The 19,416-nt window shown below is 55.8% G+C and overlaps 1 protein-coding gene across 7 annotated transcripts in view; it reads left to right on the top strand.

Annotated features, from left to right (window-relative positions):
* prrc2c (proline-rich coiled-coil 2C) overlaps positions 1–19,416 on the top strand; it is a 28,700-nt gene that overhangs the window by 3,690 nt on the left and 5,594 nt on the right. For 4 of the 7 annotated variants that reach the window (XM_064333550.1, XM_064333548.1, XM_064333549.1 and 1 more), the window contains exons 2-27: positions 2,120–2,290; positions 2,667–2,844; positions 3,226–3,338; positions 4,419–4,547; positions 5,034–5,353; positions 5,592–5,674; positions 6,374–6,513; positions 6,615–6,702; positions 6,933–7,110; positions 7,211–7,754; positions 7,874–8,046; positions 8,219–8,480; positions 9,439–9,649; positions 9,844–12,267; positions 13,231–13,382; positions 13,600–13,754; positions 13,943–14,354; positions 14,470–14,555; positions 15,284–15,478; positions 16,406–16,657; positions 16,990–17,082; positions 17,289–17,390; positions 17,700–17,886; positions 18,346–18,390; positions 18,467–18,667; positions 19,176–19,297. In XM_064333550.1, the coding sequence (XP_064189620.1) occupies positions 2,176–2,290; positions 2,667–2,844; positions 3,226–3,338; positions 4,419–4,547; positions 5,034–5,353; positions 5,592–5,674; positions 6,374–6,513; positions 6,615–6,702; positions 6,933–7,110; positions 7,211–7,754; positions 7,874–8,046; positions 8,219–8,480; positions 9,439–9,649; positions 9,844–12,267; positions 13,231–13,382; positions 13,600–13,754; positions 13,943–14,354; positions 14,470–14,555; positions 15,284–15,478; positions 16,406–16,657; positions 16,990–17,082; positions 17,289–17,390; positions 17,700–17,886; positions 18,346–18,390; positions 18,467–18,667; positions 19,176–19,297 (6,960 nt within the window). In that variant the 5' untranslated portion in view covers positions 2,120–2,175. The remainder of the gene's footprint in view (positions 1–2,119; positions 2,291–2,666; positions 2,845–3,225; positions 3,339–4,418; positions 4,548–5,033; positions 5,354–5,591; positions 5,675–6,373; positions 6,514–6,614; positions 6,703–6,932; positions 7,111–7,210; positions 7,755–7,873; positions 8,047–8,218; positions 8,481–9,438; positions 9,650–9,843; positions 12,268–13,230; positions 13,383–13,599; positions 13,755–13,942; positions 14,355–14,469; positions 14,556–15,283; positions 15,479–16,405; positions 16,658–16,989; positions 17,083–17,288; positions 17,391–17,699; positions 17,887–18,345; positions 18,391–18,466; positions 18,668–19,175; positions 19,298–19,416) is intronic. The other 3 variants (XM_064333552.1, XM_064333554.1, XM_064333553.1) reach the window with 1 other exon arrangement.

The following is a 19,416-nucleotide window of genomic DNA, read 5'->3' as shown; positions in this document are numbered from 1 at the left end:
TCATAAATGCATGAGTTGTACTGTTTTTTATTTTATTTTTAAAACTAAGCTGCCCCTAAGAGCTGCACTATTGCAGTGCAGTTTGGGAGTGCACTTTGAGTGGACTGCGAGTGTGCAGCAGCTGCCCTGATAGGGCCGTGCATCTGGAAGGCAGATGTCCTGGCAGGAATGGGGGCGAAGCCAAACCGCACAGAGCAGAGAGAGAGAAAGGGGGCGGGTGCAGGGGAACCCCACCCCAACCCTCCTTGCCCCGCCCCATCGCAGGGGGGGCTGCCCCGCCCCACACACACACACACACACCGCCTCTGTCACCAGCCAGTCCTCTGGAGGGGGCCTCTTCTGTGCCTCCCGAGAGCACGTTTTCGGGCTCCGCAGTTCTGCACGCGCCCCAGAGGCTCTCATCTGGTGCTGAGACTGTTCAGATGAAGTTGGCGTCCTGCTTCCTGCTTCCTGTGTCGGGCTTCTCCCTGCTTCATGGGGATTGGCCTGCTTCCTGTGTCGGGCTTCTCCCTGCTTCATGGGGATTGGCCTGCTTCCTGTGTTGAGGTTGTCCCTGCTTCATGGGGACTGGCCTGCTTTGTGTGTGGGTTTGTCCCTGCTTCATGGGTACGGACCTGCTTCCTGTGTCGGGTTTGTCTCTGCTTCATAGGGATGGGCCTGCTTCCTCTGTCGGGTTTGTCCCTGCTTCATGGGTACGGACCTGCTTCCTGTGTCGGGTTTGTCCCTGCTTCATGGGTACGGACCTGCTTCCTGTGTCGGGTTTGTCTCTGCTTCATAGGGATGGGCCTGCTTCCTGTGTCGGATTTTCCCTGCTTCCTGTCTCGGGTTTGTCCCTGCTTCATGGGACACAGGCCTGCTTCCTGTGTGGAGAGCTGCACATGAAGGCTGTGCTGCGAGGGGGGCGCTGGTGGGCATGGCGCAGCGATGATTCGGGAACGCGCTGCCGCAGGGCCGGGGAGCAGGCAGTGTCCTTGGCTGCCCCTCTGACTCTCGTGCCCGGTGCCAGTTTCAGATGGGAGGGAGCTGGTCTGTTTTCTGGCTCTGCTGTCATCACAGTCTCGTTTGATTGGCTCAGCCGTCGTCTGGATGCTTGCGAGACCACTGGGCCGGAGGCCGTGCACCCATCCCGTGTTGTGGTGAGCGGGGGGGGGCATCCTGCTTCAGCTTGAGTGCAAATTGCGAATGTCAGGTAAACAGAGGTTGTTTGGGGTCCAGTATACTTGGTGTAGTGGACTCTTTGCAGAGGCACGTTGTGTTTTTATATATAGCCAGTGTTTGCCATACCGCTGTGGGAGACCTGCTGGATGCCCGGTCCTAATGGCCGTGCTCCACTGCTCCGACACCGCGCCATCAATTATGAATGGCCCCCCATGCGGTGCGCGGGATGCTCCGGCCCGGGCGACTGTCAATCCTGCACTATTAGGAACCGTCGCCATGGCAACCCGACATGCTTCACTGGCTTCGGGCATTGTGGTTTGAAGTCGCAGCGGCCTGCTGTCGGGCTGCCAAACTGCACCGCGACACATCAGCGCCATCTGCCCACGCGAGTGCTGTGGCTGTGCGTAACCTCTGAAGTGCTTCTGTCAGCTCGGCACCCCACGCACAGTTTCGGATGCACTTTGTAATGCAGCTCAATCACTCTGGGAGTATGTATGATGTCCCTTTGAAAATATACGCTCGGTGCCCTCTTTATTAGACACACCTATCTAGTACCAGGTAGGACTCCCTTCTGCCTTCAGAACAGCCTGAATGCTTTGTGGCATGTATTTAACAAGGTGTTGGAAACCTTCTTTTAGGGATTTCGCTCTGTGCTGACTCGATAGCATCATGCAATTTTTCGCCCACACATTGTTGCTTCATACCAAAGATGCTCTATTTTGTTGCTATCTGGAGACTGTGCAGGCCATTGGAGTAAACTGAAGTCGCTCTGTCACTCTGTTGAGTCTGGGCAGCTATGAAAGGCGATGTCCACTGCTTCATAGCCATCGTAGACTAGGTGTTGGGGTAGATGGTTTGTTTGCGGGGCGGTTGGGGGCGCAGGGGTTTTGAGTTATGTGGGACAGTTCTGGAGCTGTCCCAGGCTGCAGGCTCACTCCCCCTGCTCTGCTCGCCCCGACAGGAGGCTGGTTCTGAGGGGCGAGGCCGGAGGATCAGACTCAATGAGTTTCCAGCGAAATGTCCGAGAAGTCAGGGCAGAGCACCAAGGCAAAGGATGGCAAGACCAAGTACGCAACCCTTAGCCTCTTCAACACCTACAAAGGCAAGTCACTGGAGACCCAGAAAACTGCAGGTAAGCTCAGCTCAGCTCCGCTCTTTCATGTGACTGAAACACGGCTGGATTAGCCTGCGGTTGTCTTCAGGATTTCAGGGGGTTGTATATTCAGTGTGTGTACCAGAAGGTTGAAGGCAAAAGGTTAGTTCTGTTCATTGAAAACTGAAGTGGAAGTCCACAGTGGATTTTTTGAAGAAGAGGTCTAACAAGTTATTCCCTCAACTGAAGATTGAGTACTATGTAGAAAACTGCTGTGATGTGATGTGTCAGTTTATAGAGCCGGGCCTCTATGCTCAATGTAAACATTCTCTGATCCTCCATTTAAAAAGTCATTTTGCTTGATTTTGTTGTGTCTCTGCACTGCTGTGACCTTCGCTCTTATTTTCCCTCGAAGTGGCTGCCAGACATGGGCTCCAGAGTTTGGGCAAGGTTGCTGCCAGTCGGCGCATGCCCCCTCCGGCCAACTTGCCCAGCCTGAAGGCGGAGAACAAGGGTAACGATCCCAACGTCAACATCGTGCCCAAGGACGGGAGCGGTTGGGCCTCGAGACAGGACCAGCCCGGCGACGAGCGGTGAGACGCGCGGAGGCCCCGCCTCTCAGCCCCGCCTCCTAGCCCCGCCTCTCAGCCCCGCCTCCTAGCCCCGCCTCTCAGCCCCGGTCACGTTTAAAACAGGAAGTTTAAATCAAGAACTGCACGGTTCAATCTAAAGCTGAACCGTATTTACCCGGATATAACAAAGTTTATTTGTGACTTATCCTTATCCAGAACGATTTTAAATGAACTAGATAAGGGGTGGCCACACTTTTTTAAATTGCAAACTGCTTTTCCGGAAGACCAGGGAGGTTATGCGGGAGGTGACTGTGCCGGAGCGAAATCAAAGAAGCGGCTGCCGTCGTTGCTTTTCAATTAGGCTACGGTGTGTTTTCAACTTGTTCGTTATCTGTGTTTCAGGCAACAAGAGACCCCTCCACCCCAGCCCAAACAGGGGGCGCCTCAGCCACAGGAGGTGTCTGTGAGCACCAGTCGCTCCTGGGCCAGCAATAAGCAGCCTGGGCCAGTAGACGGTAGGTGGCTGCCCTTAATATTCGATTAGCTGATGACAAAAATCATTCTACCGTCTGTTTGTATTTATAAAGATGAATGCAATGTTATATTTGGAGAAATATCTCAATTACAACTGATAATTAAACGAAAGTTTCAAAGTAAAAACATGTAACTTACATTTGAATAGGCCTGCTATTGTAAGTAGCTTTGACTTTCAAGTCTTAACGCACCACGTAACGATTGAAATCCGTTTTTTATGGGCCTGGTTTTCATGGGCCTGCTTTAATTCAGCCATAATCCATTTTAGGTCCATCTGCAGTCCTAGGCAGCATGGGAAAAGTTGTTCAATGTGAAGTTGTGCTGGCTGTCTGTAGCTGTATGCATTGTCTCAACCCCTTTCTATTCAAGTATTGTTAAATGATAGTAACAGTGCTTGTTGCACGTACTGATAAGTGACAGTAACAGTGCTTGGTGCATCTGTCGATAAGTGACAGTAAGAGTGCTTGGTGCACATATTGATAAGTGACAGTAATGGTGCTTGGTGCACATATTGATAAGTGACAGTAATGGTGCTTGGTGCACATATTGATAAGTGACAGTAATGGTGCTTGGTGCACATATTGATAAGTGACAGTAATGGTGCTTGGTGCACATATTGATAAGTGACAGTAACAGTGCTTGGTGCATCTGTTGATAAGTGACAGTAAGAGTGCTTGGTGCACATATCGATAAGTGACAGTAACAGTGCTTGGTGCATGTATTGATAAGTGACAGTAATGGTGCTTGGTGCATGTATTGGTAAGTGACAGTAACAGTGCTTGGTGCATCTGTTGATAAGTGACAGTAATGGTGCTTGGTGCACATATTGATAAGTGACAGTAAGAGTGCTTGGTGCACATATTGATAAGTGACAGTAATGGTGCTTGGTGCACATATTGATAAGTGACAGTAAGAGTGCTTGGTGCACATATTGATAAGTGACAGTAACGGTGCTTGGTGCTCAGGGTGCGTTGGGCTCAGTGATGAGAACCTCGGGGGAAGCAGCGGTTCATCTCATTGTGTGTTTATGAGGCGATGCTAACGAGGCTAACGTGTCGCAGGAGCCCCCCGGGTGAACAGTCAGTTCCACCAGGAGTTCCCCAGCCTGCAGGCAGCCGGGGAGTCGGACAAGCCGGGGGAGCAGCAGGAGGAGGAGCCGTACGGGCCCGGCCCCAGCCTGAGGCCACAGAGTGAGCGCTCCGGTCTTTTCACTCCTCCTCCCGATGCAGGCCTGTGGCATGGGCCAAACCAGGACGTCCTGTGGTCACATTAACACAGCGTTCAGGGTTTTCTGTACACACAAAAAAAAACACATAGTAACAATGTGTGCTGCGTTCTGAAAATGCAGCTGTTAGTCTTACTGCATCAACTGTCTTGATTTATTTCTAGGGATACCACCAGTTTGTTTAAAATTCTGGTGAAATTGGTCGAAACGCAGAAATGTTCACGACCTACGTTCTGAAAACTCATTTTTCAGAACGGAAGCTTCTGTATTTCTGAAAAAGCGTGACTTCTGATATCAGAACTTTGACTATCATTTAAAAGCTCAGGTTGCATTTTTAACAACAGTTTAATGTAAACAAATTTACTTGGAATGTTTTTTTTTTTGTTTGTATGTTTTTTTGTTCCCTCTCTGAAACCACTTGTCCTGTCCGTGTGTGTGTGTGTGTGTGTAGATGTCGGCAGTTGGCGAGAGGGTGGGGGCAGGAATCTGAACACAGCACCCAGCCCCCCCGAGATGGAAAGCAAGGTGGCGGAGGAGGGGGCGGAGCGCAGCACGCCCTCCCCCGGCACGGACGCGGACGAGCCCCGCAAACCCGCCGCCGAGGGCCGGGACAAGCGGGACCCCCGGGACCGGCTGGGGCAGCCCGGCCCGCCCGCCCCCGGCCCCGCCCCCGCCCCCGCACCCCAGCCCAAACTCAACGGGGGCCAGCAGCCTCCCGCCGGCGTGCCCCCTCAGTTCGCCCCCCAGTTCAGGGGCATGATGCCACCCTACGTGAGTAACACCGCTTAGCCCGCAGGTGATGGCTTCTCTCAAGGGAAAGCGTAAGGCGCGTCGCCTGAGATGTTGCATGCGATATTTCCGTGGCAACGATTTCCACTGTTCTGATCTCCTGTTGTGATGACGTATTAGCGTGTGTACCTGCCCCCTCACAAAGGGGTTGCTCTATCATATAGTGACACCGTATAAAAATGATGAAAAAAAAGAAAAAGACATTTCTTTGCTCTTCTAGATGTTTCACGCCTACCCCAGGATGCCGTTTCCGCCAGTGCAGGGGACCTATAGGTACCCCGCCCAACAGCAAGACGGAGCCAAGTGAGTGCTGTCACATCTGCATAGCTCACATTCTTCAGTCCGCAGCAGATTCCGTTTGTGTGCTGAGATCACAGTGGCGTTGTGTGAGCTTGTGCTTCTGTGGGAAGTGGGGGGGGGGGTTAAGGTTAGGGTTAGGGTTAGGGGGGTGGTATGCTCACAGAACAAGGTTGAAGAGATCCTCGGTTTGAGACTTATATTTCATTTCTGTAAGAGGCCGTTTTGTTATTCAGAGCAAATATCAGATTGTCATCTTTATTACCGTAACTCTCAACACAGGAAATCTGAGTCAGAGCAAGGATTTGATAAAGGCGGCTTAAATTTTATTTTTGCTAATGTGCTACTCATTCCGGTCCCTAAGAACGTTTATTAGATTGTATATTTGCACATGGACACCAATGGGCCAGATACAGGCTACGTGGTATTAATGACTATCATGGGATAGTGAGGAATAGTTGTTATTGAAGACATATGCCTGCTTTTTGGAAATATTTTTACCTTTCTCATTAGCAGGTAGACTTTATAGTGAAGTTCACGCTCCCTCCAATGTGTGTGTGTGTGTGTCTGTATCTCTATCATAGTTTATAGTTTGGTCCAAGGGATGGTGTTGCACTTGTGATTATATGATGATGAAAGGGCTTATCTGGCCCGTGACCGTGCAGAGTTCCAGTGGGGAAACTGACCTGCTGCTTGTGCTTCCAGGGGCCCCCGGGCTGCCAACAGGCCCTCACAGGGCCACTCGCAGGCCTGGCTTCAGGACCCCGACCGGCCCTCCATCATCAGCGCCACGGAGCTGAAGGAGCTGGACAACCTGGACACGGAAGCTGACGAGGGCTGGGCAGGTGAGCCTGGGTGGTCTTGCTGGAGCTGGTGCAGGGGGCTGTTGACTGGCGGGCCAATTCAGATAATGCCTCACTGTATAACCTTACAATCTGCCGTTTAGGAGCCCAAATGGAGGTTGACTACACGGAGAAACTGAACTTTAGTGACGATGAGGAGAACCAGGCTGGAAAGGAGAAGGGAGAGAATTGGTGAGTTAGCCATCACAAGTAGGAGAGTCTGACTCATCCTTAACACTTTTTTTTTCTTTGCGAATGAACTCATTAAACTCCACTACAGCTTTGCTGGACTTTTATTCCTCTTTGCTGATATACTAATGAAACTGTATGTTGATCAGTGTGTCAGTTATTGAGCATGGCGGAGGCTTTGTGAATTGCGTTGTGTGAAGTCTCAGTCAGCGACGCGTTTCCCGTCTCTGCAGGGAGTGGATGAGTAAGGTGGAGCGCATGCGAGCGCGCAGCGCTGAGGGCTCAGAGGCCCGGAAGGAGGGCGCGGAGGAGCGAGGGGGGAGCAAAGACTGGGCGGACGGCGCCGACTCCAGAGCTCCCTCTGCTGGCGGGAGGGCGCAGTACGGCAAGCCCGGTCAGCCGGATTACCAGGTCAGTGAGGGGGACAGTGTACCTCAGGCTTCCTTAGTGAACATGCCCCCCCCCCCCTGCCCCAGTGAGCATCCCCAGTGACCCCCCCTCTCTCCCCCAGGGACAACACGCAGGACGCGCCACGGCGACCGGGCCCCCTCGGGCGGGCAAGCCGGCCGCGGCTCCCCCCGCTGGAGAGGAGGACCTGGAAGCGTGGCGGCAGAAGCGCAAGACGCAGTCGGAGCCGTCGGAGGCCGTGGAGCGGGCGCGGAGGCGGCGCGAGGAGGAGGAGCGGCGCATGGAGGTGCAGCGGCTGGCGGCCTGCGCCGAGAAGCTCAAGCGCCTCAACGAGAAGCTGCGCACCGCTGAGACCCGCGCCTCCCCCGTGCCGCCGGAGGAGCCCGCCGCCCCGCCCGCCGCGCCGCCCGCCGGCCCCTCCCCCACCCCCGCGCAGCAGCCCCTCCCGCCCGCGCCCGTCCCCGTGCAGGACCGGCCCGAGCCCAGCGAGCCGGAGGAGGACCAGCCGTCTGCGTCCCCGCAGCCTGACGTGGGGGAGAGCGGCGTGCGGGAGCAGCCTGGGGACGCGGAGGTGCCCGCGGAGGAGGAGAGCCCGGCTGAGCGCGCTCCAGTGAGAGACTGCTTCAGCGCGGAGGAGAACCGAGGAGGTGAGGGTTCTTATCATCGGTAACGGTTACTCTGTGCAGCTGGGCCCAGGCCTTCACAGATGCCTTAATTATGTCACGGAAATGAGCGCGCCTCGATTTGACCCCGCTGTGCTTTGCAGCCGAGGAGCCCCCCGTGCCTCTGTCCCGTGTGGAGCCCTCCAGCCAAGAGGACGCCCCAACGCTGCCCTCGGAGGTGGAGGGAGAGCCAGGCGCTGCAGTTCGCCCCTCCCTCACCTCCGGGTATTCCAAACAGTTTCAGAAGTCTCTTCCTCCTCGCTTCCTTCGACAGCAGGTATGACATCATAAAAATGACGCGTGATGAGGGCTCGTTTTCTTCAATCTTGCCAGCTTCCCCTTGGAAAAAGCTTGTGAATGGCCAGCCGATGTGTATTTCAGTATAGACGTGAGGTTCCGTGAGAGACTGTTCTGAAGATATCCTGCCCCTTTTCTGCCCCCCTGTGTAGGAGCAACTGAAGCAGCAGCAGCAGCAACAGCAGCAGTGGCAGCAGCAACAGCAGCAGCAGCAACAACAGGGGGGCGCGGTCTCCCCGTCGGGGGCCCCAGGGCCGCCCCCTCAACATCGCTCTCTCTATCAGCCCCTGGGGCCGCACCCCCAGCATCTGGCCTCTATGGGCTTTGATCCCCGCTGGCTGATGATGCAGTCCTACATGGACCCCCGCATGATGTCCGGCCGGCCACCTTTGGACATGCCGCCCATGCACCCAGGTACCTGGACTCTGCTCTTACCTCTTGGGCTAAGGAAGTGATGGCTAAGGCCATTGAAAATGTCTATGGAGGCAGGGTCTGAGAAGTTCTATAGAGGCAGGGTCTGAGAAGGTTTATGTTAGTGTTAATCAGTTTAACCACCAGGGTCCAGGTTGAACTATGCGGTTGTTCCCTGTACTTGGACCGGTACTTCTCTCTAGGGGTTTCGTCATTCTTGTTCCTGGTTATGGTTATACACTTTGTTGTACGTCGCTCTGGATAAGAGCGTCTGCCAAATGCCTGTAATGTAATGGAGGCAGGGTCTGAGAAGGTACATAGAGGCAGGGTCTGGGAAGGTCTATAGAGGCAGCGTTTGAGGAGGTCTATAGAGGCAGGGTCTGAAAAGGTCTATAGAGGCAGGGTCTGAGATGGTCTATAGAGGCAGGGTCTGAGATGGTCTATAGAGGCAGGGTCTGAGATGGTCTATAGAGGCAGGGTCTGAGATGGTCTTTTGAGCCAGGGTCTGAGAAGGTCTATAGAGCCAGGGTATGAGAAGGTGTATAGAGGCAGGGTCTGAGATGGTCTATAGAGCCAGGGTCTGAGAAGGTCTATAGAGCCAGGGTCTGAGAAGGTCTATGGAGACAGGGTCTGAGGAGGTCTATAGAGGCAGGTTTGAGAAGGTACATAGAGGCAGGCTTTGAGAAGGTCTATAGAGGCAGGGTCTGAGAAGGTCTATAGAGGCAGGGTCTGAGAAGGTCTATAGAGGCAGGGTCTGAGAAGGTCTATGGAGGCAGGGTCTGAGAAGGTCTATAGAGGCAGGGTCTGAGAAGGTCTATAGAGGCAGGGTCTGAGAAGGTCTATGGAGGCAGGGTCTGAGGAGGTCTATGGAGGCAGGGTCTGAGAAGGTTTATGGAGACAGGGTCTGAGAAGGTCTAAGGTCTGTGGCTATGTCCTGATGGGTTCTTGCTTCTGTCCGTAGGGAGAATACCTCCGAAGCAGCTGGTGCGCAGAGACCCTGCAGACAGCAGCGGCTCCGGCTCGGACTCCTTTGACCACCTGACCCGACCCATCCGGGAGCACGGCCTCCCCAGCGAGCAGCGCATGGTGTGGGGCTCCGAGCCCTATCCCCCGACCGAACCCATACCCTCAGTCACGCCCCCCAAAGGACGGGATGAGACCAAGGAGCCCAGGTAAAGGAGACCGGCGCTGGTTGTGCTTCTCACAAACTTCCTGCTTCCTGTTCCTTTATGCTAAAACTTGGGTACTTCATACTCTGTTCTCTGGTCTGTTACTGTCTTGATTCGTCGTGTGTGCTGTGAAGTGAGAGCTCTTTGCAGAGGGTGAGATCGTCCCTAATGGCCCGTCTCTGTCTTCTCCCTGGCAGAATGGACTCTGGGCTGGAGCTGGAGAGGCCCGTACCTGCTGTATACCCGCAGGAGCACAGTCCGCTGGAGCCGAGGGGGAAGAGCGACTTCTTCCGGGACTCGTCCGAACCGCTGTCTGCCTTCGGCTGCGGTCCGGAGGAGGCCCCCGGCCTGCTGCAGCCCGACAGAGGCCCCGCGGGGCCGGTGTTTGAGCCCCCGGAGGCCAGTCTGCCCTGCGGGGAGGAGGCGGAGACCCTGGGCCACTCGCTGCTGAAGAGGAGCATCTCGCAGGGGTCCAGCCACTCGCTCAAACTGGAGGAGCCGCGCTTCGACGGCGTCCCCGCCGCCTCCAAGACCCAGGAGCTCCCCGACCCCGCGGAGCCGACGGAGGACAAGGCCCGCAGCGAGCCCTTCCCCCAGGGCCTGCCGGGCGCCAACCGGGCCACCCCGCCCGCGGAGGTCACGCACAAAGCGGACAAGCTGCCCTCGCTGGCCGCCAACAAGCAGAAGGCGGACATGCGCTGGGGCCAGCGGCTGGGGGCCGGGCGTCGGGACGGCCCGGCGGGGGACAGGCCCGTGCGCCGGTCGGGGCCCATCAAGAAGCCGGTCCTGCGGGACATGAAAGAGGAGCGCGAGCAGAGGAAGGAGAAGGAGGAGCGCCACGAGCGCGGGGAGCGCGGGGATCGCGTCAAAAAGGAGGTCGCCGTCAAGGCCCCCTCGGCTGCAGCTGCCCTCATGGAGGGTCAGAAACCCCCCGGCGAGGTTAAGAGGGAGCAGGCTGCGCCCCCCGATCTGGGAGACTCCTCGAGCAGCAGCTCAGGTAAGCCCAGAGGGCCGCAGCTGCCCGCAGGTACGCAGGGTCCGGCCCCCCAGGAGGACAAACAGGACAAGTCCCTGGCAGCGGACAAGCATCCCGAACCCAAACCGGCGTCTCGCAAAGAGTCCAGCCTGCCTCCCCGGGCGTATCGGAGGGAGGAGCGCGAGAGGGACCGGGAGAGGGACCGGGAGAGAGAGAGGGAGAGAGAGAGGGAACGCGAGAAAGAGAGGGAGAAGGACTGGCCCATTGACCCGAGCCACAGGGGCCGCGGCCGGGGAGAGTACTACTCCCGAGGGCGCAGCTACCGCGGGAGCTACGGCGGGCGGGGCAGGGGCAGCCGGGGCCGCAGCCGCGGGGACTACCCCTACCGGGAGCCGCGCTCGCGCTCCGACCTGCCGCTGTCCGCCGCGGGGGGCGCGGGCTTCCGCTGCCGCGAGGAGAGCGAGACGCGCAGCGAGAGCTCCGACTTCGAGGTGCTGCCCAAGCGCCGGCGCCGCCGCGGCTCCGACACCGACTCGGAGAGCGAGGGCCGCGAGTCGGCCAGCGACACGGGCGCCTCGGACCGCGAGCCCAGCGCCAAGCCCAGCCGCCCGCTCCGCCGCGAGCTGCCCGAGGCGCGCCGCGGCCCCAGACCGGGAGGGGCCCCGTCCTTCGGCCCCCCCCACGCGCCCGACAAGCCCGGCTCCCGCGAGGACGAAGGCCGGCCCAAGCCCGGCTTCCTGCCCAAGGGAGAGCCCTCGAGACGGGGCCGGGGGGGCCTGTACAGCCGCAGAGGGGCCGGCAGGGAGCGGGGCGGGCCCAGGTCGGTCCCCCTGCGGAGGGCGGGGATGAGGGAGTCCTCGCAGTGGCCCTCCAAGCCCATGGAGACCTTCCGCCCCGAGGAGGCGGACACCTCCAGGTTCGACAACCCCGGCCTCGACAGGCGGCCGCCCAAGTACGACGGGAGGAAGTTTGGGGAAGCCGGGCCCGGCAGCCGAGAGCGACCGCGCCGGCCTCGCCCCGCCCGCCCCCCCAGGCAGGACAAGCCCCCCCGCTTCCGCAGGCTAAAGGAGCGGGAGGCTGCCGTGATGGCCAGCGAAGTTGCCTCGGAGACCCCCGCCCCGGACTCCGCCTCCCCGACCCTCTCCAAGGCGCCGGGGTGTGCGCCGCCCTCGTCCGAGGGGGCCGCCCCCGAGCCGGCGCCGGCCGCGGGGGCGGTCCCGTCCGACGCGGGGCCCACCGCCGTCGTCGCCGCGGGGAGCAAATCGCCCGACCTCTCCAACCAGAACTCGTCGGACCAGGCCAACGAGGAGTGGGAGACCGCCTCGGAGAGCAGCGACTTCAACGAGCGGAGGGAGCGCGAGGAGAGGAAGGAGGCGCTGGAGTCCGCGAGCGTTGCCTCCGCCGCTGCCGCCGCGCAGGCCCCCCAGGGCGCCGGCGCCCCGAGCAAGGCCGCCGGGGAGGGGGGGCTCACGCCCAAACGCGAGGCCGCAGCCGCCGCCGCCGCCGCCAAGCGGAGCTTCTCCAGCCAGCGGCCCGTGGACCGGCAGAACCGGAGGGGCAACAGCGGGCCCAAATCCAGCCGGGGATACGCGGGCGGAAAGGGGGAGCGCAGGGGGGGGTCTGGAGCCAAGGCTGGCCGCAGAGGGTGAGTGTCCAGCGGGGCCGACGCGGGCTTGCATGCGCCCAGTTGGGTACTGACACCCAAAATTGTTAGTACCTAGCTTAAGCGTGTGAACCTTGGTGTTTAGTATCCAGTATGTGTGTGCTTGATGAATATTTAATATGAGAGATATGAGAGATTACATTTTCACCGTTCACACTTAAGCTTGGCAGAGGTACTGTTCACACCTTGCCTGATTTGCATGACCTCCTGCCTGTGCTATATTAGGCTATATATTCTACTGCTTCATCTGTCACCTTATTAGTACTGCTAATTCCATTCACTCTTCAGTCGGTTATTCACCTCTTCTGTCTCTCTTGCTTTTCTTTGGTCAATGTTTTTGCTTGTGTGTTCCATACCTCCTTGTGGAGATGGGTTTCTTCATTAACCTTTGCCGTTAGTAGTGACATAAATGCCATAGTGTATACCTTTATTTAGCCAGTACCCAATACAGACTAGTGCACTCTATGATTTATTGGTTGTAGGTGGATGCTGGCAGTTGATTAAATTTTTCATGAATAAATCGGGTGAAAATAAATATTGCCAGCGATTCGGCTGTAGTGCTGTTTCTCTCTACTGGTGGAAAGTTAAGTAAATGATTCCATTTTCTTGAAACGGATTTCAGGACTGCAGCTGTATCCAGCATGATCAAGCAGTTGTGGGATAGACGTTTGCAAAATTGCAAGACTTCACCAGCGAATACCTGTGGCATTGTGTTCATTATTCTAATGGGTGTGATGGTTCTGCTGGGTTTGGTAGTGTCTTCAGCGGCAAGCCTGTTCTCTGTTCTATTTCTATCTTTCTTTTTCTTGTTCTCTTTCTCTCTCTCTTTCCCCTCCCGCGTCTTTCCTGGACACTATCGCTCCGATTCTCTGTCTCTGGGGTCTTTGTCCTCAGGCCGCTCCAGGAGCTGGCCCAGGAACTGACCGGTGTCGATCCAACCAGCAGTGCCGCCCAGAACTCTGATGCCCACGGGGGCGCAGGCCAGCGACCCGCCAAGGACTCCGCCTCCCGCCGCAAAGAGGACGCCAAGCAGGCCGCCAAGAAGCCCAAGGAGAAGGCCGACGCGCTGTCCCAGTTCGACCTCAACAACTACGCCAGTGAGTTTCCTCCTCGCCCGGTCCGCTGGTCCATTGGAGGTTGTGTGCTTCAAGGTCACTCCAGCATAGAGCTTTCTTCGTTCATTTTCATGCATCGTTTGGTCGTTTTTGGGTTGTTGTTTTTTTTTCTGGCTCTGTACACAAAAGCAGTGGGGGTAGCTTTGCGCTGTGCAGGCGAAACGAGCGTTCACCTGCTCCGCCTGTTCCCTGGTGGCAGGTGTGGTGATCATCGACGACCACCCGGAGGTCACGACCCTGGAGGACCCCCAGTCCAGCGCCAACGACGACGGCTTCACGGAAGTGGTGTCGCGCAAGCAGCAGAAGCGCCTGCAGGACGAAGAAAGGAGGAAGAAGGAGGAGCAGACTGTGCAGGTGCTGTGCAGCACCTTGCCTGCCTGCTCACGGTTTCATATTTGTACCGCTAACCGATGTTTAGGCACTGATGCTAATTTATAATTAATCTGGTGTCAGCTGACGTATTTATGCGCGTCATGCGGAAGACTCTGTTCCGTTTCGCTTGTGCATGTCTGACTGTCTGCCTTGCCCGTTCCCTTTATTAGAACTGGAGTAAGAAAGGCTCTGGTGAAAAAGGAAGAGGTGGGGGTTCCAAGCTGCCTCCTCGATTTGCCAAGAAGCAGCAGCAGCAGCAGCAGCAACAACAACAACAACAACAGCAACAACAACAACAACAACAACAACAACAGCAGCAACAACAACAGCAACAGCAACAGCAGCAACAACAGGCGATTGCATCTTCCCAGGCCGCCCACCTGGCCCCTGCTCAGCCAGCAGGCCAGCCCCAAGCTCAGCCGCAGCCCCAGCCGCAGCCTCAGGAGGGCGCTGTGGCGCTGCCCGGCGCTGTGGACTTCACCGGGAAGAGCCTCGCCGCGGGGCCGGCCCACGGCAGCCTGGGCACCGAGCTGTGGGACAGCAAGGTGGCGGGGTCGGCCGTCCTCCCCGACATGAAGAAACGTGAGTGGCGGACGGACAGGCCGTCCCTGAACACGCCCGTTCCGAGCACTGCTTTCTCTGAGCGTCGCCGATGTGCAGCGTTTCTTACGAGTGGTTTTGTGTGTGTGTGATGCAGTGGGACCCATCAGCCCGCCCCAGCCCCCGTCCGTCAGCGCCTGGAACAAGCCTCTGACGTCATTCACCGGCACGGTCACGCCCGAGGTTCGTTTACCCAGAATGCACCTCATCATCGTGTCCCATTACGAGAACATCTCTGTCCACGTGTTGAGCGTTTTCATCTTGCACTGGGATTAGTCAGTGACAAGTCAGACAAGTAAAGACTTGTCTTGTATTTGAGTCATTGGAAATATGAATGTGTTTGAAATTAATTTAATAGGCCTTCACGATGAGTGCCATTAAATAATTATGTCTGTGCTGGGTCATTATGTCAGGCTCTCAGGATTGTGTTTTATTTGGAAGTGTCTGGCTTTAGCTGATTAAAGCCTGGGAGGATGCTGAATTGTAAACTGCATGCACAGCCATTGACAGGATTAACTAAATCTGGTTAGCCTCCGGATTAGGAAACCACTTGTTTGTGCTTGCTGGGTGCGATATTTTTTTATGAAATACTTTACATGCCATAATTTTTTTTAACACGCCTGAGAATTTCTGAGAACATACTAAGAGCTAAAATCATGTGAATCATATGAAATAAGGACTTTATTTTGTTTATTCCGGAAAATAGTTTATTGTATAAAAAAGTTTTTTTTAAAACAAGGTCTAGTGGGCAGACCTGCTTGCAGTAATGCACAGAATGGCTGTAACCTCTCTCCACTGGGAGAGCTCATTTCATTAGCCTGGTGGCCAGTGCTCAGTCATCCTACTGAAAGTGATGTACCTCAGAGAGCTTGTGGCTGTGAGGAGGCTAACGGCTTTGCTGTGTGGCGCAGGGGGTGAAGTCCGGTGTGGAGGTGGGCGTGGAGCTGGGCATGGACAGCATCCAGTTCGGGGCGCCCTCGTCGGCGGGCAGCACGGACAGCGACGGCGTGCCCGCCATGCTGGAGAAGGGCTCCGACAACAAGCTGCCCGAACCCAAAGAGCAGCGGCAGAAGCAGCCCCGCGCCGGGCCCATTAAGGCCCAGAAGGTACTGACCCGCACCCTCCCCTCCCTACCCATCACTGTCCGAGCCCCCATCCGACTCCACGGCCTCAGCTTTGGTGCCATACGTGTAAACACAGATTTAAAAAACCTGTCTTAAGCACATTCCTTTTCTAAGAGATGCTGCGTTATCCCTCGGTGAATAGCAACTACGTGATATACCTGAAATGGGAATTGAAAGAAACCCATACAGCTTAATATCGTGATTGACTAATGGTTTATCAAGACTATTTGTATTGGTAAAGCTCGTTAAAATGACTAAACTACTCTCACCGTGTCAAACCAGCTTAGGCTACCTCTCATTATTTATTGAGAAGCTTCATCAGGAATGTGCCGTTTGTCACAGTCTCTGTAGCGTGTGTTAATATCATCAACGGAGAGCTCCAGAATGAAACGTACATGCAGGGTTAATGCAAGGATCAGTGTGTGTCGAGTAGCAGCGCTCCAGAGTCCCACAGCGGCACTGCTGTTTAATGGTATGGGAAACGCATATGTGCAGTGCCATGAAGATGTATTTGCCCCCCCCCCCCCTGATTTGCTGAATTATTGCATGTGTCACAATGAATGGCTTCAGATCTTTCGACAAAATGCGATATTAGAAAAATGGAACCCGAATCAACGCAAAACACAATTTAAAAATGATTTCATTTAATGAAAAAAGTTATCAAGCACCTGTATCGCTCTTGTGAAAAAGTAATTTGTTGCACTGAATGGTGCTGAAGATTTGGAATCATGCAGCCTGACATGCAATAATAGGCGAAAACTTCTCAATGACTACGTAGACTGGAGCCCAGTCTGCCTTGTCTTGTCGTCTGCCGAAGGTAAGTGACTGCGCGTGATTTATTGCAGCCGTAAGTGCTTTAGCTCACACGGGGTTGTAAAACTGCTGTGCTGTGTTTTTTCGCATGGCCAGCTTCCGGAGCTCAGTCCCCCGGAGGCCAAGGAGTACAAGCCGGGCCCCATCGGGAAGGAGCGGTCCCTGAAGAACCGCAAGGCCAAGGACGGCCGGCAGTCGGAGGGCGAGGGGCCCGACAAGGGCGGCCCCGGGGGCGGGCGCGGGGCCGACTCGGGCTCCCCCACCAAGGACGGCAAGGTCCCCGAAATGGGGGGCGACATAGAGGGCATGATCACCGCCCCGTCCGTGGAGTACGGGAGCGTGTCCAAGGTGAGTGCTGGGATAGCGTCAGCACGTCACAAACGGGAATTTGTGTTTTTTTTTCTTTGTTTCCTTTTGTTTTTAAATTGAAGATCATTTTAATAGTGATTGATTCCATCAGATGTCTTGTCTGTCTTCACAATCTGCCATGTTTTGTTTATTTTTGTGCGGAAGGATGTTAGCGCTTGAAATTAAGAAGTTGTAGAGACTGGGTTTTGCGATTGCTAACTTGCTTTGGGTACCTGCAGGAGTTGGGGTCTTTTCCAGCTTGCTGCTGTAGTGTAATGATTGTTCTTCAGTAAGTACGTGTTCTGACGACCGCCTGCTTTGTTTCTCCCCAGGAATCCGTGACGGACTACACCACCCCGTCTTCATCACTGGCTGACAGCGTCCCCACCGGCGTGAGCAAGATGGAGGAGAGCCTGGTAGCCAATGTGAGTTTCCACAGGATCACGGCAGCAGCCCAAACCCAATGTGGCAGCTACGCTAATGGGGAAGCTAGGCTAATGGGGCGGCAAGGCTAATGAGGAAGCTAGGCTAACAGGGCAGCTAGGCTAGCGACACTGCGAACCAGATCGAACTCTACACCTGCCGGTGTGTTCAGTGTGTATAAAACGCCCTCCTTCTCTGCTCCTCCCAGGTGGCCCTGCCCCACACCCTCCCGCTGCCCCGCAGAGAGGCCCTGCAGCAGAGCTCCGCCCTCACCACCGTCTCCCCGGCGACCGTGGATCTCACTCTGAAGGTGAGCACACGTCTAGCTAGCAGGGGATACAGTCCCGGATGGCAGCGTAGAATAATGCTTGGGGAGCTGGGCTTGTAGCTAAGATCGCTGGTTCAATCCCCAGTATGGACACTGCCATTGAACACACACCTGTACTGCTTCAGAAAGTGTTCCACTGTGTAATTGGTGTAATTGTTTTTTTGGGGGGGGCGGAGGCATTGTGTATCTTATAGTTCAGTGTACATCTTTATAGTTTTTAAAGTGCTGCTCCATATGTGCCTGTCTGTGACCCCCCGCCTCCCCTCTCTCTCTCCCCCCCCCCCCCGGCAGATGGAGTCGGCGCGTAAGGCATGGGAGAACTCGCCCAGCCTGGGGGAGAAGAGCTCGCCCGTCACCTCCTCGGCCTCGCCCATCACCAGCGGCAGCGGGGGAGGCAGCGCCTCCTACAGCTCCTTCTCCAGCGCCTCCATGCCGCAGATACCCGTGGCCTCGGTCACCCCCAGCACCTCCCTCTCAGGTGGAGCGGCCCGTCGTCATGGAGCTTCTCCTCTTCCCTTTAGCACCTCCCTGTTTTTAATATGTTAACCGTGAGACTGCTTTGGGATATGTTTGGGGTTAGCATGCTGCATTTGCATTTTGGGTAAAATGCTAAAGTAAATGTAGCATGCTGCCCTGCTGTCCCTGTGGCAGTATTATGGGTAATTACTGTCATTTGATAGGCTCATATATTTAAGCCTGATTACCAGTGTGCAGGATGACTCGGGGCTGGTGCAGGTTGCCAGATCGAGCTTCTTTATTCATTAGTTTGGGCATTTGTACAGAAGCAGATTCTGTATGCACAGAATTAGAATGTTTATAAATAAGTGAATATTACTGTTAATTATGGGTATTCAAATAAATCTTTTTTTATGTGTGATATTTGTTTCTATTATAATAAGCTTTACTGTTTAAATAACTGAATTCTCTGCTTTTTTAGAAAGACTGCTTCTAAAATCGTGGTGGTTGTTACACAGTGACGAATGTAAGCCATAACAGACTTAAACCAACGCCTGAGTGTTTACGATGTTTGTTTTAAATGTTTTCCCTGCTCCTCTCAGGCTCTGGGACCTACACCACGTCCTCTCTGAGCACGAAGACCACCTCCGCCTCCGACCCCCCGAACATCTGCAAGGTGAAGCCGCAGCAGCTGCAGGGCGGGGGCGTGTCGGGGGGCTTCTCCCAGCTGGGCTGCGTGCCCTCCCTGCTCCCCCAGCAGCAGACGCCCCAGGTCTTCGTGTCCCAGTCCGCAGCTGCAGCAGGTGGGGAGCCGTCCGACGACCCGCCCCCCGCCCCGCCCCCGTCCCGCCCCTTCCCTACCCTTGCCCCACCCCCGGCCCTGCCCCTGTCTCCGCCCCTCGCCCTCCCCAGCCCTCGCCCAGCGGGACTGCTGTAATTAGCCTTCAGAGCGCTGGCTCCACATAAGAGCTTGCTGGCTCGATCTGTCCAACTTGGAAAAATGAAGCGATTAATGAGGTCATTTCCCAGCTGGCTTTTAATGGACTTTGATCAGAGAACCGACTGGCCCGCGTGCCAGAGAGGAAACGAGTGCAGGAATGCCCAACATGACAGTGAACGCTGCAGTTAATTATAACGCAGAGGGAATATTATCTGGATATGAATCCAGGCGAGCGTGCACTAAAGCATTAAAAACATGTGCACTGATCTGGACGATGTTAAAGGCTTGAAGTAAGGTTCAGTTCGGTTGGTCCCTTTATGGCGTGCTGTGTCCCATAAGCCCCTCTGAGTGTGATCTCTGTGCTTCTCCAGGCTCTGCGGCGCAGATTCCTGCCTTCTACATGGACACCAGTCACCTGTTCAGCCCGGCGCACCCCCGCCTGGCCCCCCCGTCTCTGGCTCAACAGCAGGGCTTCCAGCCCGGTCTCTCTCAGGTACCGCCAGCGCCCGGCTTCCTGCGCGGAGCGTGTCTCAGTGCTGACTGCGGTGCTGTGTGTGTGTGCGTGCGTGCTGTGTGCGTGTGTCTGTGTGCTTTGTGCATGAGTGCTGTGCA

The sequence above is a fragment of the Anguilla rostrata genome, chromosome 4, assembly GCF_018555375.3.
Source record: "Anguilla rostrata isolate EN2019 chromosome 4, ASM1855537v3, whole genome shotgun sequence".
NCBI classification, from domain to species: Eukaryota; Metazoa; Chordata; class Actinopteri; order Anguilliformes; family Anguillidae; genus Anguilla; species Anguilla rostrata.
Note: the sequence above shows the minus strand (reverse complement) of the source record. Positions and strands in the feature narration are given on the sequence as shown.